We start from the raw sequence: 11,926 nt of genomic DNA on the forward strand, positions 1-11,926 counted from the left end.
GACCTCGCTAGACCCCGCCGTGGCCACTGTGGGGGGCTCGCCCAGTGTCCCCGCTGCTCGCCCTTGGGTGGTGGCGGAGGGGCCGGGACGGGGGGCTCTGCTGCAGCTCAGCCTGCACCCCCCAGATGCCTGTCGCCGGGGCCGGCACCGAGCGGCCGCGTTGGCCACCGTCACTGCTTGGCTTGAGGTAGGGACCGGCCGGCGTGCCCCAACCTCTGGTAGCCCCCCGGGTGGCCCACCCCGGGCCAGCTCTCCCTTTCCACGAGCCGAGGGGGCCATGTCGGGGGAGGCGGTGACAGCGGCCAGCGAGCCGCGGCGAAGGGACCCCGCCGGTGTCGGACCTGCCTCCACCAAGCTCCAAGGGCTGGGGTCTTCCTCGGAGGAGGAAGAGGAGGAAGGCTACGGCCGCAACCGTGCTGGCGGGGAGGAAGAAGAGGAGGAGGATGAGATGGTGAAGGCTCCCGAGCGGGTGACCGACCTGGAGATTGGGATGTACGTCTTGCTGGGTGTCTTCTGCTTGGCCATCTTCATCTTCCTCATCAACTGCATCTTCTTCGTTCTGCGGTACCAGCAGAAGGAGCTGCCGGATGCCGGCACAGCCCCTTCGGCCCCCCAGCCCCACAACTGGGTCTGGTTGGGCACCGACCAGGAGGAGCTGAGCCGGCAACTGGACCGCCGGCAGCCTGAGCCCCCAGCCCCCGAGGTGGCCCCTGAGGCCGGGCGCTGCTGTTGCGGGGTACCCCCGGGCACTGCGCCTGGTTCCGAAACAGGGGTTGTTCCCCCCAGCACCCCGACACCCGGAGCTCCCCTGCCTCGTAAAGAGGGGGTTACGCCAGGGGGTGGCCGGAGGAAGCGGGTGGAATTTGTCACCTTTGCGTCCCCCCGGGTCCCTGAGGAGCCCCCCCAGCCCGCCCCCAATGTCCAGTCCATCCTGGTGGCCAGCGAGGATGACATTCGCTGGGTGTGCGAGGACATGGGGCTGCGGGACCCCGAGGAGCTCAGGAGCTACATGGAGAGGATCCGGGGCAGCTCCTGACCCTGGGGGGACAAGCCCCCGGCCTCTCAACCCCAGGCAAACCAGTAAGAGACCGACCTCCTCCCCACACTGCCCCGGACTGGTGGGGAGACACCCTGTCCCCCACCTTTCCCTGCCTGTAGCGGGCTGTGCTGCTCCTGGGGGCCACTGCTCATCCCTTCGTGGTGGCCTGAGCCCTGCCCCAGCGGGGCCACCCAAGGGACCATCCCCAGATGCCCGCGGTGGGGTGGGGGGGGTGTCTCCACCCAACTCAGAGCATCCCCCTCTTTGGGGTCCGTGGCAGCTCCCCCCACCTCAGTGGCATCAGGGAGGAAGCCGGGGTACTCTTACTGCTTTGGGTCTCATTGCGACATTGTGTTCATAGTGATGATGATGATGATGAGTCCTGTGGTCTGATTCCAGGGAGAGTCCCGTGCCCCCCGCTGCACCCATGCCGCGGGGAGGAGGGGGGTGTGCGCCCTCCCCACCTTCACCCTGACCACGCATCCGTTTTGTACGACTGGCATTTTCTACCTGTAACGCCCCCGGGGAAGGGGCTGCTGCGAGGGGCTGTTATTTATGGCAGATTTTTAAATTCTGACATTGTTACAAAAATAAAATATTTAAAAAAGACAAACGGAATGGCAGGGACTGGCTCTACCAGGCACGGCCAAGCCCGCGGAGCTCCCAGGGACGGGCACATGCCCTTGACGTTGGCTCCACGTGGGGACAAACGTGGGAGCTGGTCATGGGAAGGGCTCGGGGGCTGGTGCTGGCACTGGCCCAGCCAGGGTGACCTTGGGGTGACTTCCTCCCTGTCCTGCCATGGCGAAGGGGCTGCAGCCTTCCTCCTCCTCCTCCTGTCCAGCCCCAACACCCAGGATGAGGGAGCAGCCTGTCCCTGCCTGGTCCTGAGTCCCCCCACACTGTGGCCCATCCCTGATGCCCCTAAACCCCAAAATGTCTCTCCTGTAACAGTAGCCACAGGTAATGGGCCAGCAGGTCCCTTTATTCAGGGGTGCTGTGGGGATTTCCACCCCTCCAGTCCCCCCACTAGCCCCCCAGTCTGTCCCATTGATCCTGAGACACCCCCAAATCGCTCTGGGTGATAGCAGGAGAAACACGCACACCCCCATCACTCTACTGCTGGCAGGCTCCCCACGCTGGGCTGGCACCCACCCAACCCTCCCCTTCCACTTCCCCACAAACCAGGGCTCGAGCCACCCCCACAGCTCCCCATAACCCCATGGTGGGGTGGGGTGTTTACTCTGGCTGCCCTGGGGGGGGCTCCTTGTCCCCCCTGCCCCTGTGGCACCATGTCAGCCCTCCTCTGGCCCCGTGCAGAGGTGGGGGCACCCGGTCACGGCAGCCGGTGCTGGTAGTGCCTGGAGATCCAGGTGAAGATGAAGCAGGTGATCGACTGGATCCCAGCCAGCAGGAAGAAGTAATTATCCACACGGCAGCTATTGATGCTCCCTGTGAGCAGGAGGGTGCTTAGAGCAGGGGGCTGGCCCTCAGGACACCCCCATGCCCCTCACCCTGTCCCCTCTGCTCCCAAAGGCACCCCAAGCAGGAGGTGACACCCGTGTCCCTGTGCCAGCTCACCGTAACCCTCCGGGCAGCGCATCCAACCGTGGGTGGGCAGCGAGAGGAGAGTCAGCAACCCCGACCCCAGCAGCGAGCCCACCCCGGAGATGAAGAAGAAGAGCCCCATGATGGCTCCTTTCATGGACTCAGGGGCCTCGGTGTAGGCAAACTCCAGGCCTGCAGGAAAGCCGAGAGAGCACCAGGAAAAGCTTGAACCCTTTTGGGGTTCCTCCACTAAATCCAACCACCACGGCAGGGGGGGAGGTTCTGTGGGGGTTACCCCAGCGCCAGAGAGAGGTGAGCCCAGCTCACCGGGGATGCTGGTAAAGAGCTCGCTGAGGCCGATGAGCAGGTACTGGGGGATCTGCCACCAGGCGGGCAGCGTGGCGGCGGGGTAGCGGTCCTTGGCCAGGAGCTGCAGCACTGTCTGGTTGTGGTGCATGTACTGCAGCTGCTCCCGCTCCAGGATGCCTGTGGGATGCGGGTAGGGGGCTGAGCACTCACCAAACCCCTTCCTGAGGGCTGCATCCCACACCAGCTTGGGTCCTACCTGCTGCCAGGATGGAGGCCAGGCTGAAGAACATGCCCAGGGTCATTTGCTTGAGGGCTGAGGGTAGCAGCCTCCTCCTGGCTAGGAAGGGGTCAATGACGTGGTCCTTCAGCAGCACCAAGACCACCACATTGGCCAGGAGCAGCCAAACATCTGGGAACTGCAGGGCAGAGGCAGGTCAAGCCCCAGCCCTCACCTGCGGTGGGGAGCTCAGGACCTCCTGGGCTCCCAGCCCAGCCCTCACCCAGAGAATCATCTGGGTTGGAAAAGCCCTTGAAGCTCCTCCAGTCCAACCATGACCCTCACACTGACCGTTCCCAACTCCCCCAGATCCCTCAGCGCTGGGTCAACCCGACTCTTCAACCCCTCCAGGGATGGGGACTCCCCCCCTGCCCTGGGCAGCCCATTCCAACGCCCAACAGCCCCTTCTGCAAAGAAATCCTTCCTCAGAGCCAGCCTGACCCTGCCCTGGGCAGCTTGAGGCCATTCCCTCTTGTCCTGTCGCTTGTTCCTTCGTTCAAGAGACTCATCCCCCCTCTCTGCACCCTCCTGTCAGGGAGCTGTAGAGGGCCATGAGGTCTCCCCTCAGCCCCCTCTTCTCCAGACTAAACAGCCCCAGTTCCCTCAGCCGCTCCCCATCAGACATGTGCACCCATCAAGTCTAGGAAGCTGCTCGCCCCATCCCTCACTGTGTAGCCCTGAAGGGTGCTGGGGTGGTCCTGGACACTCTGGAAGATGCCAGGGGTGCGGAGATGCAGACCTTGCAGGTAATACATCGACTGCATCTAAAAGACAATGGGACAGTGGCTCCATGGGCTCAGTTACTGGATGGCCCCACCACCACTGATGGTCCCTGCCCAGTGCAGAGGCCACCCCACACCTCACCTGGAAGTAGACTATCCAGTGAGGGATGAAGGCCAGCATCACAGGCAGGATGCGGGCCAGCACCTGGAAGTTGGCACGGTCCTCCTCAGGCGAAGGGGCTCCAGGTTGGGCTCTGCTGTAGGGGAGAGGGTCCACAACTTCCCACCGATGAGCGGTCAGCCTGGGGAGAGGGTCATCATGGGAAAGACCAGGATTGGGAGGGTTCAGCACTCCCAAAACCCTCCACCCTTCTCACCTGGCCCCGGTGCCCCCCAGCCAGGCACAGCCGCAGTTCTGCAGGGCCAGCTTCATCATGGCAGAGACCTGGCTGCCCCTGGGGGGCTTGGTGATGAAGGTGGGGGTGGCCAGGAGGAAGATGAGGAGACCCAAGGCCAGACAGGCAACGGGGATGAGGTAGCTGGCCAGAAAACCAATGTTCTGCTGGACAAAGTTCACCAGCAGCAGGGAGAAGATGGCCCCCATGTTGATGCTCCAGTAGAACCAGTTGAAGAAGCGTCGTGTAGCATCAACCTCCTGGTCCCTCACCTGCCGGCGTGGAGACCCCAGAGCTGGTTCTCAGGGCTTCTACTTCATCCCCTGTCCCACCACCCTCTCGTGTCCCCATCATACCCCATCCCACCACCCTCCCACCCCTCACCTCCCTCCTTTCCCCAGCAAAGGGGTCTTGAAGGGTTTGGAGGTGATCTATGGGGTGTGACCACATCGCCTCTGCCCCATGGGAGACTGTACCCCCCCCTGTAGCTGAGCAGAAGGGGAAGAGGGACCCACAGTTCCATGTGGGGCAAGCACCGGGCCAGGAGGAGCCGCTTGGGAAGGGGCATGGGGAGAAGGATGCCGGCAGGCTGCTGTACTCACCTGGTCGGCGCCGAAGGGGGTGAGGTTGGCTCTGACGGAGCTGATGCCCAGTGCTAAGAGCAGAAGCCCAGTGTAGATGGTGGGGGCACAGTACAGCTCGGGGGGCTGCCCCTGGCACGTCCCACCGCGGTGCCAAGAGCAGTTTCGGATGGTATCGGCGGGCAGCTCCCCGCAGAGCGAGAGGCGGCCGTCCAGCGATGCCGTGACGGGCAGCAAACACGCTGCCAGCAGGTACAGCAAGAAGCTGAGAGCCACGGTGCCATAGCAGCCCAGGTAGACATCGGCAAACCAGCCACCGATGGGTGAGAGCAGGTAGGAAGCCCCCCCAAAAAACAGGCAGGCATGGGATGCCTGGGTACCCCCCCAGCCGAAGGTGCTGCTGGTGAGGTAGAGAACCAGGTTGGCCGTGATGCCAAAGAAAGCCGCCTGCTCCAGACCCTCCACCGCCAGCACGGCCGCGCACGCCATCCCGCGCCTCTTGAGAGGTGTCCCCCCCAGCAAGGGGCTCTGCTCCCCGTTGTGCCCCATCCTGGTCATGCCCAGCCCCAGAGCACTGTAGCTCTCAGCACTGGCTCTGCTGACCTTCACCACCGCGAGCTGGGGGGGCCCGTCATACCGTGGCCTCTTCTCTGACCCTCTTGGCCCCTCTCTGGGATGTTCCTGTCACCGGGTGGGTGTCGTCTGCTCCTGTCCCTCCCCAGTTTCCAATTCTGTCCTCCCTGGCTCTCAGTTCCCCATTTCTGCTGAACAGAAACACATCATATGACGGCTCAGAAGTGAAAATCCCCATCAACCAGTGTGACTTCTCCTTTCTGGGGGCCTTCCCCGTGTTCCCCATCTGGGTGGGAGCTTTGCTCACCCCCCTCTTGGTGATCTCCTGCCCCACCATCACTAAAGCCCCTCATTGAACCTGGGGTCTCCCCTTGTTTCGGGGTGTCTGAGCCCCGTGTGTGCTGGGGGATGTTGTGCACCCACCCGCATCCACCCGAGCCTCCCAGAGCCAGCGTAAAGCTGGGCTGAGCCAAGCTCAAGGCTACCGCAGCGGCTCCCCCGCACTGCACCGTGGACTCACACACACAAAATCCCCACGAGTGCACGGAGGGTTTATTTTGCAGCCCAGTTTCCTAAGGAAATGGGGCTGGGGAGGGGGGCTGCATGTGCCTGCTTGCCTCTCGCACTCTGATATTTTCCACCAGACCCGGCAATGACACAGATGGCGCGAAGCTTTTAAGTTTCTGTAAGTTTAAAACCAAAATTTAAAAATTAAAAATTAGTAGCTGAGAAGAGCAGGAAGCTCAGGGGAGAGAGCTAATGGGCACACACCCTCCCAGCCCTCCACACCCCCAAACTCCCACCCAGACCTCAAGTTTCCAGCCCCTTCCAGCACCCTCCAGCTCCTCCATGCCCTTGCACCCCCTCCTGCCTAAAACAAGCTGCCTCCGGGCTCCCTGGGGCAGGGGAAGAGCCCAAAGGCAGCGCTCGCCAGCCCCCAGCCATGGTTCCTGGCAGCCTCACGGCTCTGGCATCTCCATAGCTCCAAGAACCCCACGGCTCCGACATCCCCACCTGGCAGAGAGATGAGTTCTCTGGGACGGGGGCGGGTTGTGAGCTCTGTGGTGACCAGCAGCTGGGCAGGGAAGAGCCTTGAATCCATGTTTTCGGCTGTGGGGGGACACGATCCAACACAGCCCAGCTTATTCATAAGATCCATCTCTCTGCCACTGATCTCCCTCCTGCCAGGGCCTGGCCTGCGGAGGGGCAGGGGTGTGGGGTGGCACATCTTTGGGGTCACCACGTCTTGTCCTCTGCAGGTCTCTTGTTCCACAGGTTGGAGCAAGGTGTGAAGGGGCAATGTCACACCGGCCTGTGGCCTTCCAAGCATCCTCCTGCAAGAAAACTGGGGAGAAAGAGGGAACCCGGCATTCTGCTTCATCACCCCATGGAGGTCCCAGAGTTTGGAGGAGCCTGGAGCCTCACTGTGTCACCGGTGATGCTGCCCTACGACATGGTGGCACACCAGGAGCTGCGAATCAAGGTTCCTGCAAGATCCGCATTCCCGGGGGGGCTGAGAGTGATCTGCGGTGGCACCCAGGACCTCGAAGGATGCCGCAGGCGCGTGGCGTGGTCCCCAAGTGCAGCCCACCCCCCCTTTTCCTCCCCGCGAGCGTGCAGGATGGAGCCACCCCATTGCACTCCTCCGCCCCACGGCACTGAGCTGGCTTCCTGCAGCCCTCGACCACAAGCCGGGAGCAGAGAGCACACGAGCAGTCACCTCCAAACCATGTCCCCAAGCCACTGAAAGAGGCGGCGGGACGACGGGACCCCGCGATCCCCAACCGCCATGGGGCTGCCCCACAGCCGCTGAGCAGGATGGAGGGGCTCTGCCTGCTCTTGGCGGCTCTCTCCGCCACGGCGCCCGGACAAGGTACGTCAATGTCCCCACCCTTTCCCTTCCCAGGGGACCCCGGGGAGGTGGCTCTGCTGATTTCAGAGCTGGGTACCTGCCGCCTCCCCGGGGCCGGCTCCTGGCTGGGGTCGGGGGGTGTCGGTGAACGCACACGGATGTTACCGTGCTCTGGCACTGAGCGAGGATGCTCTGCAGGCAGCTCTCAAAGTTGAGCTCTTCTTCTTCCTGAGGCTGCTCCAACCTCTGCCCCTCCTTGACGTGCCCCTCACTGCCTGGTGGCATGGCCCTGCTTGGGGACTTGGGGACTCTGGGGACCCTAAAAAGGCTCTTGGGCCCATCCCGCCCACCAGCTCCCACCCCCAGCCCTGTGGGGGGACAAGGTGATGCTCTCCCAGTTTTGGCAAGCACTGGCCAAACCTCACTCTGCTCATGTCATCAGCATCACCCCAGGAGGGGTTTTGGGGACAAATCCACCTTCTACCCCCAGTGCAGCGAGGTTTAAGGTGCTTTCACACCCGAAATGGCTGCCAGAAGCACCCTCCACGCCTCTGATCACTCAGAAAACGGTCCCCATCGCCCTCGTTTCCGCTAACAGCTCCTTCCCGCACCTTCACTGACATGTTGTGGTGCTGCCCAACACCAGGGACCCCACAGAGTGGCTCTTCCTCGCTGCATCCCCCATTTCCCTTTAATATTTTTAACACTAAGCCAGAGCCCACTGCCTAAGGTGCTGGTTTGCCCACCAGCTCCCCGGGACACCCACTCAACACACCCCACCCCACTCCCAATCACTATAGAGGCCTTTTGCAGTGATGGATGAGCAAAGAGGGGAGCAGGTTCTATCAGCATGGCAGGCTGATGCAGTGGCTCCAAAAACAGTCCTTTTTTGGTCAGAAATCATCATTGTAATTACAGCATTCTCGCTCCCTGCGCAGTCGGGGTACAGAGAAAGCCACAATTTCGTGGTGATGTCAGCAAATACACCTCGCCTTGCCCGTGGGGATAAATTCTTCTCCCCAGAGGAGCCAAATGGTGAATTTTTCTGGTGAAAATGGCAGGAAACTGGCGAGCGGCTCCACTGTGTTGAGGCAAAGGGATGGGAGAGAGGGGACAGAGAGGGGGGCATGGCCCGAAACACTGCCGTGCACTCAGGGTGCCTGGGGAGAGGGAAAAGCCTAAAATGAGACCACGGTGGCAGCAGCATCCATCCACCGGCTCGCGGGGGGCCGTGCTGGGGGTGCAGGCAGGTACAGGCAGCAGGCAGACCCTCTCTCTTGGCAGGGGCAGCGAGCCGGGGGGCGGCAGCGTCGGCAGCATCCCGGGTGCGTGACGGCGTCCCACACTTCCCCACTGGTGAGTTGTGTCCCAATATCACTGTATTTAAGGCCAGATTCTGCCTCCCCCACCCTGCGAGGAGACTCCACACCAGGATTTGGCCCCCCCATTTCCCGTGGAGAGATGATGTGAAGAGATGGGGATTGAATTTTAGGGGTGCAAGAGAGCCGTGCCCACGTGGCTGGGGCTCGAGGGGGCTCCCCGTCGTGTCACCCATTTTGTGGCAGCCCGGGGCTGCCATTTTGATCAACCTTCTCCAAAGCAGCATAACTTTTCGGGGGACTGGGGTGCCCATTCCTGCACCTTCTCCTTCTGCCCCCCACCCTCTCCATCTGCCCCCTGCCCTCCCCATGGCTGTGTGCTGGGGGTGACAGCAATTCCACGTCCCCCTGCTTTGCCATCTGTGAGCTGCGGAGCGCCCAGCAGCCGGCACGGGAGCCAAACCGTCTGCTCCTCGCCGCCTCCTTGCCAGGAGAGCCGGGGCTGAGCCAAAAAAGGGGGAGTTGGCCCCCCGATACCCACCGACCTCACTTCTGCTTTCGCCTTGGCGGCTGCCAGCTCTCAACAGGGCTCTGTCCTGCAGCCGTGAACCCCTGTCCTCCCACCACGCTCAGAGGGCCCAGATGAGGGGTCCCGGTGGGCTCAGCCCCTTGTACCCCCTTCCTCTTCCTCCTCGCAGCCCCCACAGAGCCAACAGGACTTTCTGGCAGCCCGGTGAGCCGCATGGCTGGAAACACCTCGGTGGCATCAGGTGAGTGCAGGAGGGCCAGGGACCTCCTTGCCCCCCCATTTTGGTGAGGAGTTAGGGGACAAGAGCATCTCCTCCTGCTGCTGTTGCCCAGCAGAGCTGGCGGTGGCACAGGGGACAGTGCCAGGGCCACTCTAACCCCCTTTTCCCCTGTGTCTTGCCCAGGTCCCAGTGCGCTGCGTCTGGCCGGTGGCCGGAGCCGGTGCGAGGGCCGGGTGGAGCTGGAGCAGGCGGGTGCATGGGGGACGGTGTGTGACGACGACTGGGACCTGGCTGATGGCGACGTTGTCTGCCGGCAACTGCGCTGCGGCTGGGCCATCCGCATTCACGGCAGTGCCACCTTTGGCCGGGGCAGTGGCCTCATCCTCCGGGATGAAGTGGGCTGCAAGGGGGACGAGGAGCATCTCTGGGACTGCGTGGCCACGCAGGAGCACGACTGCAGCCATAAGGAAGATGCTGGTGTGGTGTGCTCAGGTGGGGCCGGCATATACTGGATTTGGTAGCCACCAAGCAGGGTTTGGGCTCTGGTGGGTAGAATCAGGCAGGGGTACAGGCAGCGCATCCCCCCAACTCCGTTCTCTGCCCTTAGAACACCAGGAGTGGCGGCTCACCGGGGGCCAGGATGGTTGTGCCGGTCGGGTCGAGGTCTTTTTCCGTGGCACATGGAGCACGGTGTGCGACAGCACGTGGTACGAGCTGGAGGCGAGAGTGCTGTGCCACACGCTGGGCTGCGGGCAGCCCCTCCGGCAGCTCTCCTTTGGCCACACACTGCCCGCCAGGATGCTCTACCAGTGTGATGGCCAGCAGCCATCGCTGGCCCACTGCCAGTGGACCTACAACAAATCGGCTCCCTGCCACCAGTCCCGGGCGGCCGGAGTGATCTGCAACGGTATGGGACCCCCTCTGCCACCTGGCCCTGTGGATTTAGGGGGGCTGACTGCCTGCTTGAAGCCACAGGGGTCCCCTGTAACCCATATTCTTCTGCCCTCGCCCATCCCTGTCCCCCTCCTGCCAGGCTCCCAGGGCTTACAGACACCAACCCCGATGGCCACGGTGACACTGAGCAACATCTCTCTGCTGAGCAGTGAGTGTCCTGCAGAGCTTCAGCCATGACCTGGGTCTGGGGAGCCGGTCGGGGTGGGGGTGGGGGGTGCGTGCTGCAGGGAGCACCCAACTTACCCCTCTTCCCTGAAGGAAGGATGTCTCGGGTGTCACAACCTGTGTCTGTTCTCTGTCGCAGCTGAGGCTGGCTCCCAGTCCGCCGGGGCACAGTCCCCACTGCACACACCCCTCTTTATCCTCTGCCTGGTCCTGGCAGCGCTGCTCCTGCTCACCGTGCTGGCCTTCATCGCCGCCCTGCTGAGGGTGAGGAAGATGAGTGGTAAGGAGCCACCTCTGTGGGGGCATGGCAGGTTCTGGCCATGGAGAGAGGGTGACACTGCCAGCCCAGCCGGGGCCACCCCCTCCCTGGGGTCAGCTCAGCTGTGGGAGTGGGGCTGGCTGTGCCATAGGCACCCCGATTTGTCCCCCCAGACCTTGCCATGTCCTCCTTCCGGCTAGCCGAGCCGGTGCTGGTGACCCACAATGCCCAGAGCCCCACTGTGCCCTCGGGGACCTCCAATGACTACAGGGAGGTGCCCCCCAGCCTTCCCAAAGGACCAGGTGGGTCTGGCAGGTCACCAGGCTTCCTCCCCCCCGGCGCCTCCCGGGGGGGGCTGTGGGACAGGAGATCCCGACTGGTGATGGCTGCCCTACCCCCATCTTGCCCCCACCCCAGACCCACCAGCCACAGCCAAGGACCCCGACTCTGACTCTGACTACGAACACTACGATTTCAGCAGCAAGCCACCCGTGGCCCTCTCCACCTTCTACAGTGAGCATCCCACCCAGCCCGGGGACCTCCCCTCACCCTGCCCGGGGGTGGCCCCCCATTGATGCCTATCCCCCTTTGGTCTCCCCACAGACTCACTGCGCCGGCACTCCAGGGAGCAGCTGCTCCCGCTGATGCCCAGGCAGGATGGACTGGAGCCGTTGCCTGGGGAGGGTATGACATGAAGGGTGCCCGTCCCTCTGTCCTGCAGCACTGGCCGTCTGTCTGTCCTGCCCGTGGGTGGGCGAGCGGCCACCCTGCACCCCGGGGCTGATGGTGGCCCTGTGCCCCGCAGTGCCGGCCAGGCTGGGCCCCCCATCCCGCAGCAGGGCGAGCAGCTCCTCCACCTCCTCCTCCACCACTGAGCCCTACTGCAATAACGTGTCCCCCCTGCCCGCCTGGGGCTGCCCGCCACCCCCCACCGACGGCACCCACCAGCACGAAGCACCCACCACCCGTGACTGCACCGCATACCCTGGCATGGGTGGGCACTGCCGGGGGGCTGGGAGGTCCCAGGGACCAGAGCAAGGATGGGGACAGCCCTGGGGAGGGAAATGGGGGTGGGGGAACCCCAAGGATGGGGACAACCCTGGGGAGGGGAATTGGAGTGGGGGGACCCCAGGAATGGAATCAGGGATGGGAACAGCCCTGGAAGGGAAACGGGGGTGGGGGAG

General features: G+C 63.3%; 3 protein-coding genes across 3 annotated transcripts in view; 2 read left to right on the forward strand and 1 right to left on the reverse strand.

Moving 5' to 3' along the window:
• TMEM132A (transmembrane protein 132A) overlaps positions 1–1,647 on the forward strand; it is a 5,223-nt gene extending 3,576 nt beyond the window's left edge. Inside the window, exon 9 of the mRNA XM_026850131.1 lies at positions 4–1,647. Within this exon, the coding sequence (XP_026705932.1) occupies positions 4–1,036 (1,033 nt within the window). The 3' untranslated portion in view covers positions 1,037–1,647. The remainder of the gene's footprint in view (positions 1–3) is intronic.
• A 677-nt stretch (positions 1,648–2,324) lies between these two features.
• Positions 2,325–5,544, reverse strand: SLC15A3 (solute carrier family 15 member 3). The gene is made up of 8 exons (XM_026850263.1): positions 4,893–5,544; positions 4,273–4,562; positions 4,038–4,197; positions 3,842–3,937; positions 3,153–3,312; positions 2,915–3,073; positions 2,621–2,779; positions 2,325–2,491 (listed from the first exon to the last, which is right to left on the reverse strand). Exons 1-8 carry the CDS (start codon positions 5,427–5,429, stop codon positions 2,376–2,378), a joined length of 1,677 nt encoding a protein of 558 aa, XP_026706064.1. The 5' UTR covers positions 5,430–5,544; the 3' UTR covers positions 2,325–2,375.
• Positions 5,545–6,831: 1,287 nt separating this feature from the next.
• The window catches only part of CD6 (CD6 molecule), a 5,896-nt gene continuing 801 nt past the window's right edge, over positions 6,832–11,926 (forward strand). Inside the window, exons 1-11 of the mRNA XM_026850132.1 lie at positions 6,832–6,963; positions 7,122–7,317; positions 9,314–9,385; positions 9,548–9,856; positions 9,972–10,271; positions 10,398–10,466; positions 10,623–10,763; positions 10,916–11,053; positions 11,160–11,255; positions 11,346–11,426; positions 11,548–11,736. Of these exons, the coding sequence (XP_026705933.1) occupies positions 6,832–6,963; positions 7,122–7,317; positions 9,314–9,385; positions 9,548–9,856; positions 9,972–10,271; positions 10,398–10,466; positions 10,623–10,763; positions 10,916–11,053; positions 11,160–11,255; positions 11,346–11,426; positions 11,548–11,736 (1,723 nt within the window). The remainder of the gene's footprint in view (positions 6,964–7,121; positions 7,318–9,313; positions 9,386–9,547; positions 9,857–9,971; positions 10,272–10,397; positions 10,467–10,622; positions 10,764–10,915; positions 11,054–11,159; positions 11,256–11,345; positions 11,427–11,547; positions 11,737–11,926) is intronic.

The sequence above is a fragment of the Athene cunicularia genome, assembly GCF_003259725.1.
Source record: "Athene cunicularia isolate RWA chromosome 5 unlocalized genomic scaffold, athCun1 chr5_part2, whole genome shotgun sequence".
Taxonomy (NCBI): Eukaryota; Metazoa; Chordata; class Aves; order Strigiformes; family Strigidae; genus Athene; species Athene cunicularia.